The sequence below is a fragment of the Podarcis erhardii genome (assembly GCF_964252035.2).
Source record: "Podarcis erhardii genome assembly, chromosome: 9".
Classification (NCBI taxonomy): Eukaryota; Metazoa; Chordata; class Lepidosauria; order Squamata; family Lacertidae; genus Podarcis; species Podarcis erhardii.
Genome location: NC_138512.1, coordinates 12,776,536 through 12,787,733, shown reverse-complemented (window position 1 = coordinate 12,787,733; position 11,198 = coordinate 12,776,536). Strand labels below are relative to the sequence as shown.

At 41.2% G+C, this 11,198-nt stretch overlaps 1 protein-coding gene across 4 annotated transcripts in view; it reads left to right on the top strand.

Annotated features, from left to right (window-relative positions):
• Nucleotides 1-6,230: 6,230 nt before the first annotated feature.
• CCDC149 (coiled-coil domain containing 149) overlaps nt 6,231-11,198 on the top strand; it is a 56,831-nt gene continuing 51,863 nt past the window's right edge. Inside the window, exon 1 of one of the 4 annotated variants that reach the window (XM_081876299.1) lies at nt 6,231-6,568. In XM_081876299.1, coding sequence (XP_081732425.1) covers nt 6,518-6,568 — 51 coding nt within the window. In that variant the 5' untranslated portion in view covers nt 6,231-6,517. Of the gene's footprint in view, nt 6,569-6,718; nt 6,797-11,198 lie in introns of those variants that run through there. The other 3 variants (XM_081876298.1, XM_081876297.1, XM_081876300.1) reach the window with 3 other exon arrangements.

Here is an 11,198-nt window from a genome sequence, read left to right as displayed (position 1 = left end):
ACTACAAAAAATAAAAACAATACAACACAAAAACACTACACAACACCAACAGATTTAAACTAACAAAAAAACAAAAACAAAATTAAACCACATCAAATAGTTTCAGTATCTTATCTTTCATTCACTTATTTCCGCGACCTCCTCACACCTCCCTTTTTGTATTCCACTTCTGTTAACTGTTTCAGCAATTCCTTTCCATCTTTCTCTGTTTTCTATCCTATAATTATCTTAACACATTCTAACCTTATTTTTTCCTTTGATACTCTATTAATCTATTTATACTTAATTCCTTATAACATTTCTACTAAAGCCATATAACTTCATTCCAACATTTTTCTATCATTCATTAATTTTGCAGTATTTCCGTAAATAATCTTTAAACTTTTTCCAGTCTTCTTCCACCGACTCTTCTCCCTGGTCTCGGATTCTGCCAGTCATTTCCGCCAGTTCCATATAGTCCATCAACTTCATCTGCCATTCTTCCCGGGTGGGTAAATCTTGTGTCTTCCAATACTTCGTGATGAGTATTCTTGCTGCTGTTGTTGCATACATGAAAAATGTTCTATCCTTCTTTGGCACCAATTGGCCAACCATGCCCAGGAGAAAGGCCTCTGGTTTCTTCAGGAAGGTATATTTGAATACCTTTTTCATTTCGTTATAAATCATTTCCCAGAATGTCTTAATCCTTGGGCATGTCCACCAAAGGTGAAAGAATGTACCTTCAATTTCATTACATTTCCAACATTTATTATCGGGCAAATGGTAAATTTTTGCAAGCTTGACTGGTGTCATGTACCACCTATATATCATTTTCATTAAGTTTTCTCCTAGGACATTACATGCCGTAAATTTCATACCTGTGGTCCATAACTGTTCCCAGTCAGCCATCATTATGTTATGTCCAACATCTTGTGCCCATTTAATCATAACTGATTTCACCATTTCATCCTGAGTGTTCCATTTCAACAGCAAGTTATACATTCTTGACAAATTCTTGATATTTGAGTCTAACAATTCTGTTTCCAATTTTGATTTTTCCACCTGGAAGCCAACTTTTTTTGTCCAAATTGTATGCCTCCATTATTTTATAATAATGGAGCCAGTCTTGCACTTTATTTTTCAATTTCTCAAAACTCTGCAATTTTATTCTGCCTCAGTCTTGTTCCAAAATTTCCCAATATTTCGGCCATTTGGCCTCCATATTGAGTTTTTTCTGTGCCTTCGCTTCCATTGGTGACAACCATCTTGGGGTTTTCCCCCCTAACAAATCCTTATATCTTATCCAAACATTAAACAATGCTTTCCTAACAATATGATTTTTAAAAGCTTTATGTGCTTTTACCTTATCATACCACAAATATGCATGCCCAGAACCAGAAAGTTCATGTGCATCTCAGTCACTTGCAGATTCCGGGAGTGGCCCCTTCCAGTTTCTCCCCCAACAGAAGAACTCAGACACCCCAAATCTCCGCCTTCCCTCCTTACATTTCATCCCTCTGCATAAGCTGGGCCTGGCCAGCTGGGCTAGGTGAGGCGCTTGTGCTCTCAGTAGCATCTTCGATCCGTCCACTCGCTTGGCTGCCCCCTTCCCACTCTGCTCCACTGGAGGTATGGCTATCTCCACCACTGGACAAGGCGGTGCTCCTCAGGAGCGGCAGAGGCTTTCTGTATCCCCCTGGCTTTCTTCCCTGTTCCGATGGCAGTCCCCTGACAATTATTATAAATGAACCTGAGAAGTTAAAAGAGGTCATTAAAATATATAAGAAAGCAGAAACCTAATTTGATGATTAAAGGTAAAGGGACCCCTGACCATTAGGTCCAGTCGTGACCGACTCTGGGGTTGCGGCGCTCATCTTGCTTTATTGGCCGAGGGAGCTGGCGTACAGCTTCCAGGTCATGTGGCCAGCATGACTAAGCCGCTTCTGGTGAACCAGAGCAGCACACGGAAACGCAGTTTACCTTCCCGCTGGAGCAGTACCTGTTTATCTACTTGCACTTTGACATGCTTTCGAACTGCTAGGTTGGCAGGAACAGGGACCAAGCAATGGGAGCTCACTCCATCACGTGGATTTGAACTGCCGACCATCTGATTGGCAAGTCCTAGGCTATGTGGTTTAACCCACAGCGCCATCCGCGTCCCAATTTGATGATTAGTGATTTCTAAATTCAGATACTGTTATGTCTTACTTCCTGAAACTTTAAGGAAGTACAGGCTGTTGAAAGGATAACGTTTACATTACAACAGTTTAATAATTGATGAGGTTTCAAATTTATTTGATAGTATGTTGACCGTGGGAGCTGTACATTAGATCAGCTGAATAATTTGGACCATATACAATATTGTACTTTAAATATCACTTACCAATGTATGCTGAATGGCATTATCTTCAGTCACAACACCTGTTGATGTGTAATTATGGACCATCTGCTCTGAATGCTTTGATATCATTGGATCTTCACAGGTGGCTAAAGGAATGGAATGGGGAATTAGAATGTGCTACACAACCCAAGCAATGGAAATTATTTTAGAATCTATACATGACTTTCCTTACAATTTAAAATTAAGATTGAGCCAGCAAAAAATAATGTTTTGGCTATATTGGACCCCACAACATCTTTATAGGAATACACTGTCTAAGACAGATAGATGCTGGAGGTGTAATGCCTTGTTGAGACATTATGCATTATATGTTTCAGGCATATAATGTGGAAATGTCCAGTTCATTCATATATATATATATATACATACATACATATATATGAATAAAAAATATGGTGTGTGTATGTGTGTGTGTGTGTGTGTGTATATATATATATATATATATATACAGTTCTTTTATATATATATGGGAGAACTGGACATATATATAGATACAAACACACACAGAAATATTTAAAAGAAAATATTATGAAAATGATGTATAGATGGTACTTAACCCAGGTGAAATTTGCAAAGATATATCATACAAATGATAACTAGTGTTGGAAATGCAAAGAAAAAGAAGGTACCCTTTATCATATGTGGTGGACGTGTCCCAAGGTGGACGTGTCCCAAGGTGAAAGACTTCTGGGAAAAGATTTATAAAGAGTTGGAAAAAAATGTTGAAAATTACATTTATTAAGAAACCAGAAGCCTTTCTACTTGGAATGCTAGGACTGGAATTGCCCCAAAAGATGCTAGACCTTTTTTGTATGCCACTAGCCAAAAACTGGAAATTGCAATAAATACCAACAATAGAAGAATGGCAGATGAAGATGTTGGATTTTTTGGAGCTGGCCTACCTGACTGGAAGAATCCACGATCAGAAGGAAGAGGAGATACAAGAGGATTGGAAGAAATGTAAAGTATATTTAGCTAAATATTGTAATACAAGATAATTAGAAAATTTTTGGAAGTAATGAATAGGCTTAGGGGTAGAATAAGAATATGTGGTAGTAAATATTAAGGACTAGAATATAAAAGAAGAAGAAGAGGTTAGTAAATGAAAGGAGGTAATATTATTAGAAATATGAACTTGGAGAACTGTTATAAAGGTGATATAATGAAATTCAGTTAGAGCAGTGTTTTTCAACCACTGTTCCGCGGCATACTAGTGTGCCGTGAGATGTTGCCTGGTGTGCTGTGGGAAAAATTGAAAAATTTGAAAGATTTAAAAATAAAGTCTTTTATAATTTTTCATATTTCTGTTTACTTACTATTTCATAATAAAGTAATTATAAAATACTTTCTTTGTGTTTATTTGATTCCTGTTCAAGAGAATTATTTTATATATAGTCAATATAGGCACAGAGTTAAATTTTTTAACATTTTCTAATGGTGGTGTGCCTCGTGATTTTTTTCATGATACAAGTGTGCCTTTGCCCAAAAAAGGTTGAAAAACACTGAGTTAGAGGGGACTCAAGGAAGTCAGTCATCAGTGTGATGAAATTTGAAGAGATATTTGAATAGATAATCTTTTTTTCCTTTTGTGTTTAGTTTATTGTAGTGTGGTGTAGTTTTTTTTCTTTGTTGTGCATTTTGTTATGTTATTTTTGTGATAAATGTCTCAAGGCAAATCTAAAAAAATGTAGATGAAGATGAAGGACAGTACAACAAATAATAATAACAGTTCAGTATTTCCCCCGGATTTTGTTGCTAACGGCTACAGTCGCTTTGCCGCAGGCTACTGAAGAAGTGAACATGACTGTCAAGGATGTATAATTTGCTGTTGAAATGGAACACTCAGGTTGAAATGGTGAAATCGGTTATGATCAAATGGGCACAAGATGTTGGACATGATATTATGTTTGCTGACTGGGAACAGTTGTGGACCACTGGGGTTAAATTTACGGCATGTAATGCCTTAAGAGAGAATATTATGAAAATGATGTACAGGTGGTACATGACCCCAGTCAGGCTTGCAAAAATCTACCACTTGCCCGATAACAAATGCTGGAAATGTAAAGAGGCCGAAGGTACATTCTTTCACCTTTGGTGGACGTGCCCAAGGATTAAGGCTTTCTGGGAAATGATATATAATGAAATGAAAAAGGTATTTAAATATACCTTCCTGAAGAAACCAGAGGCCTTTCTCCTGGGCATGGTCGGCCAACTGGTGCCATAGAAGGACAGAACATTTTTTATGTATGCAACAACAGCAGCAAGAATACTTATTGCAAAGTACTGGAAGACACAAGATCTGCCCACTCTGGAAGAATGGCAGATGAAGGTGATAGATTATATGGGACTAGCAGAAATGACTGGCAGAATCCGAGACCAGGGAAAAGAGTTGGCGGAAGAAGACTGGAAGAAATTCAAAGACTATCTTCAGAAACATTGTAAAATTAATGAATGTTAGAATGATGTTGGACAGAAATTAAATGGTTCCCAGCTGTAATGTAAAGGTTGAGAAATAAGATATAATAAGTTATAATAAGTCATGATAAGGATTTGCTGAATTAATAATTTGAATTGGAATACAAAAAGGGGAGGTGTGAGGAGGTCTGGGAAATAAGTTAAAAGAAAATAAGCAATTGAAATTTTATCTGTTTTTAACTGTTTTTAGTTTTGTATTTTTGTACTTGTGTTTTTTTTTTGGTACTATTTTTGAAATACGAATAAATATTTTATATATATATATATATATATATATATGAAGTGAACATGAGGGGCAAGTATTTCAAACATGTTAATGACCAACAGCAGGGCCGGCCCACCTGTCAGGCAAGGTGAGGCAACTGCCTTGGGTGGCGGATCCTGATGTTGTTGTTGTTTAGTCGTTTAGTCGTGTCCGACTCTTCGTGACCCCATGGACCAGAGCACACCAGGCACTCCTGTCTTCCACTGCCTCCCGCACTTTGGTCAAACTCATGCTGGTAGCTTTGAGAACACTGTCCAACCATCTCATCCTCTGTCGTCCCCTTCTCCTTGTGCCCTCCATGGGTCTTTTCCAGGGAGTCTTCTCATGAGGTGGCCAAAGTACTGGAGCCTCAGCTTCAGGATCTGTCCTTCCAGTGAGCACTCAGGGCTGATTTCCTTCAGAATGGAGAGGTTACAAATAATAATAGTTCAGCATTTCCCCCTGATTTTGTTGCTAACGTTTACAGTCGCTTTGCCTCAGGCTACTGAAGAAGTGAACGCGAGGGTTGAGCATTTCGAACGTGTTAACAACCAACAGAAGGGCCGGCCCACCTGTCAGGCAAGGTGAGGCAACCGCCTTGGGCGGCGGATCCTGATGTAGCTCACAGAATCCTAAAGCTGAAAAGTGACCCTGAGGGTCATCTAGTCCAGTGTTTTTCAACCTTTTTTGGGCAAAGGCACACTTGTATCATGAAAAAAATCACGAGGCACACCACCATTAGAAAATGTTAAAAAATTTAACTCTGTGCCTATATTGACTATATATAAAATAATTCTCTTGAACAGGAATCAAATAAACACAAAGAAAGTATTTTATAATTACTTTATTATGAAATAGTAAGTAAACAGAAATATGAAAAATTATAAAAGACTTTATTTTTAAATCTTTCAAATTTTTCAATTTTTCCCACGGCACACCAGGCAACATCTCACGGCACACTAGTGTGCCGAGGAACGGTGGTTGAAAAACACTGAACCCTTGTTCCTGACTCAGCCTTTCTTCCCTCAGAGAAAGAAGGGAGAGGAGGCGGCATTTTGTGGTTCGCCTCAGGCGCCAAAAAGGCCTCGGGGTTCACCTCAGGCACCAAAATGCCTCAGGCCTAGGTGGCCAACAAGCAAGCACGCCTTAAGTTTCCCTCACGCCCAGAGGCTGCTTTTCTTTCTTTCTTTCTAAAGCGCAAAAAGAGGCGTCGGAGCCCTGGAAGAAGAGCAGGTGCAGGCGACGGGCGAGGCCGCCTCAGCGCGGGCCCCGCCTCTACGCGAGGCTCGGCGGCCGGCCTGTGTTCCCCGAAGCCCACGTCGCGCAAAAGCAGCCGGAGGAGGAGGAGCAGCGGCGGCGGCGCTGAGGAGACCCGGCTGCTCGCCGCCGGCAGCTGCTGGAGCCGCCCAGCCGCCGCCATGAACTCCAACAACCGCACCGAGAGCGACTGGCAGGGACTGGTGAGCGAGGTGAGAGGGGGAGAAGGAACCAGGCCTCCCGCGGACTGGAAGGCGGAGCTGCCTTTTCCCGCCATTCCCCCCCCCAGCTCTCCTCCCCAAACGGGCCTGCAAAAACCCGCCTTGGTGGTGCCTGGGGTCGCCCATCCTTCCTGGCGTTTCCGGCAGCCTGCTGTCCATATATATGCGATCTACAGTCGGAGCGGCTTGCTTCCCTATCCTCTCTTTAGTGCAATTAAGGTTTGCAGCCCCACTTCCCCCGATGCGTGTTTACTGTGCATCATGTCACTTGTGAATTCAAACACCCCCCCCCCAAGTTAAGCGTGCATAAGGGTTGCAGTGGTGGGGGATTTTTTTGGGGGGGGGTGGCGGCGGCGTCTGGGGCAAACGACCTCCCTGGCCCGCCAAAGCAGCTCAAAACTTGCCTCAGTTTTTCCAGGTGTGGCCAATGCTAAAAGCTGGATGGTTGCGTGTCACCGCAGGGATCGTTGGCACTTGTTGCTTGGAGGGGTATGACGGATGTCACCTGTATGTCACTTTGGGGGCGAGGGGGTCTGGAGCGAAGTATATATCTTTCCTTATTCCTGTTAAGCTGAAAGCAGCAAACTTTTGCTATCCCCACCTCCCCATTTTTTTTTTTACTTCATAGAGAGACCTTGTGAGTCAGGAATCCCCCAAAATGAGTTCCCAGGTCTTGGGGTGCCATCAGAGGTTTCTGCAGCGCTATTCACCCAAAACAAACTTTTTTGGTGAATGGGAGGGCTGCAGGTGTTTGGTTAAAAGTCTAAAGGAAGTCTGTGAATCTGCAACCATATGCTCTTCGATTCGTCACCATATCCAAGTAAATATATTTAGGTTGGGGGTGGACATGCACCACGATCCAGACGGGTGCCAAGAGATTTTGCTGTCAATCTCCGCCTGTTAAGTTGGCAGGGAATGTCCCCTACTTGGCAGGGTATAAGTAAAATTATTATTATTATTATTATTATTATTATTATTATTATTATTACTGCATGCTAATAGGATTTGTCCATCTCCCATCAGGCTTCACCTTCTTGCCCTCAAAAGACCTGGCCACTCTGGGCCAAACTAGATTTAATGTCCATAGCATGATTGCAACTAATGTGCTGTTGCTGTTTTTTAAAAATGTAAGTAGGCAGCTTATGCATAGCATATTTGCCCTGTGAAGGCTTCCCTCCTGATGTAAGTTGCAGCTTCAGGGGAATAATTTCCATAGAGACCACAATAGGTGAGACTAATGGGTTAAATTCCCCACCCCCTGTGATTCTGTTGCTGCTCCCCCTTTTGTGTTTTCCATTTTTAACTTGTGCCTATTAATTCATTCAGTTGTCAACTTACTATTTTCTTCTGGCTAGGATTCTGTGTGTTTTTAACAGAATCTTTGTTGTTTGAACATGACACATTCACCTGCTAAATTTTGACTACCCTGTGGCTTTTCAATGTACAAGAGGAGAAAAAAAGAAGTTTGCAATTCTCCTGCAATAATTGCCGCTGTAAACTTCATAAAATGACCAGAGGTGATTGAAGTGTTGTTGGAACTAGTCAACTTTGGCAAACACTGACTAGTGTTTGCCACAGTATCTCAAAATGGCTGCTTCCCTAGGTTTCAAGTCTCTGCTGATGTTCTCAATGACATCTTCCTTCTGTAGTCATAGAACACTTTGATTCCTATATTATTGTACCAGCATCTCACACCCACAGCTGAGAAACACAGCCAGACTCTAAGAAAGGGTGTCAGTTAGAGTGTAAGTAAGCTCTCTAAGCAGCCGTTGGGGTCAGCAACGCTTCTACAAAGTGGGTATTGCCTGTCCATGGTTCTTTTCACTTCCATGATATTCATATTAATTTGGGCTAGGGTTGGGGTCCTAAACAAGTGCCAGGCAGCTGTGCCTTCTTTCAACCCCAGTCTTACTCCCTGCCCTTCCATTAGCACCCCTCATGCCATGTTGCTTCTGCTCTGAGAAAATGTTTCTAAGAAATGATGGGAAATGTTGGCACAGGCAGTTATTGGCAATTATGAATGATTATGGTCACATATGGAGTACCAGCATTCTAATACTTAGAATCATAGAATGGAATCCCAAGGGCCTTCCAGCTCAGCCCCCTGCAATGCCGGAATAAAACAACAACAACTAATGTATGTGGTAAAAAATGGTTGTGGTATTAAATGTTTTGTGGTGCAGAAGGATAGTGGCCTTATGAGACAAAGATGAAGACCACCTACAAGAGACTCCCTTCCCTTCCATGTTCTGTGAAGCTTTGTGCTAACTAGGGATGTGCTATGGTCTAAACCACTGAGCCTCTTGAAAGGTCGGTGGTTCGAATGCGTGTAGTGGAGAGAGCTCCTGTTGCTCTGTCCCAGCTTCTGCCAACCTAGCAGTTTGAAAGCATACCAGTGCAAGTAGATAAAAATGTACAGCTGCAGCAGGAAGGTAAATGGCATTTTCGTGTGCTTTGGCACTCGTCATGGTCCTTGGTGCACCAGTAGTGGTTTAGTCATGCCGGCTACGTGACTGGGAATGTCTGTGGACAAAGGCTGGCTCCCTCGGCCTGAAAAGCAAAATGAGTGCCACACCCTTTGACTGGACTCAACCGTCCAGGGGTCCTCTACCTTTTACCTTTACAACTTCTCACTCTGGTGTGTGAGAGTTCCTCTACATACCAGAGGATGAAGTAGGAAAGCAGACTGCCTTCATGTGTTGACCATGAGGATAGGGTAACTGCTGGTGGGAAGCTAAATATTTAAACATTCCTGGGGGGTGGTGGATTTCTGTAAGAAAAGCAATAATACACAATGAATTTGGGTGTGTATTTTCAAATAGGCCTTGCAATCTTGGCCATGATTTGTGTAAGATGCTCTTTGACTCTAAAGGCCCCTAATCTTGAACCTATGCAAAATGTAGGACTAATAACCTGTTCAAGATGCATTTTTGCTTGTGTGGGCTGTAAAGTAAATAGATATAAGTTATTGGCAGCAGGTGATGGAAAGGGAGAAGAAATTGTCTTTCCTTCTCTTTGCCTCCCCAGCCCTCGCAAATCCACAGTATTTTGCTCATCCTCACTTGCGGTGCTCAATTATGTACATTATTATATACATCTAAAGCTACCATATGATCCTGTTGATAACTTACCATTATTTTAAGAAAAAGAGAAAACAGTTTCATATTATTAAGCAGGAAATTAGTAATTATTGTGTAATTATTTGAAAACATAGCAAAAAAAATAAGAAGCGAGGATAGGAACTGAGATGGAAAACTGGAACTGCACATATTTATTGGGTTTCTTTGCCTATTGGAAATTTTAAGGGTCCATAAAATAAATACGTAAAGACTTACCAATGTTTTTTCAGAAGTAAGTCTTGCTGTGTTTAATGGGACATAACACCCAAGTAAGTGTGCACAGGGTTACATGAGAATAAACTCAGTTTTGCTAATTGGGATTTATTCCTGAATAAATGTGCATGAGATCATGCTGCCAGTTTCTCCCCACTACCTGTGTTCCTGTCTATTTGTACTGCTGGTCTAAAGACCTGGCACTTGATGTCACTGTGATAAAGCAAACCTTCCGGGAAACCAGCTCTGAAACTTGTTTTGCACTGGATGATTGGATTTTATGGGCTCTTTGAGGAAATGGTTCTTGTTTAAAGCTTAGATCTGCAGCTGCTTCTTAAGAAAGCGCCACACAAGGTTTCACATGCACTCACCTGTCGGCAGGGTTAGAAGCAATGGTTCAAATGATTCAATACAGTAAAAGCTACAACCCCCCCCCCCAGCTTACACAGTAGATGTTTATCAAAGACATCTTCTGAGCACTATTTCACACACTATGTTGTATAAAATCTGGATTTGCCACCAAATGGCCTCTGTCTGTCTGTCTGATGAATATTCGCATTCAAGACATGTGCATGGAAACATCTGCTTCTCACATTCAAATGTTACATTTTTAAACGAGCATGAGGTTTTTGTTTTGTTTTTTTAAGTGTGATGCAAACCTTAAATGGGGTACAAGTGAGGAAAGGGCTGCTTTACAGATGGCTAACTCAACTCTTGTTCTGTGATAACACAAATGTAGTACAGTACCATATCTGTAAAGTTCCCTTGCGGTTTAAAGGGCTGCCCTAAAGGAGATGAATTGGTGCTGGAGGACATCAATGCTCACAAGCTAGTTTACACCCACCTACCCACACCTTGATCTTCTAAAAAAATTCCCCATGTATCTACCTATTATTACCTCATGTCAACAAACATTCAGTACTTCTTAGCTTGCACATTCAACCGCAAGTCACCAAGTGTTAAGTGAACATGTGGTGTACGTCCATGTGTGAACCAGTCCTTAGCCATTCTGATATTAAAACTGTGAAAGCATTGCAATTTTTTTGGCTGCTTAGGATTATTATTGCCCAGACATTTGCATATGAGAATAAAATAGTGACAAATTCTCAGTACATAGCAGGAAGTAGATACGGCATGTATGGCAAGGAGTGGCACTGTATTCCACATCCTTACAGCTAGTTTGGCTTCTATTATCTATCTTCTTTCTTTCTTTCTTTCTTTCTTTCTTTCTTTCTTTCTTTCTTTCTTTCTTTCTTTCGACTGCCCTTCATTAGAAAATATCAGGGTGG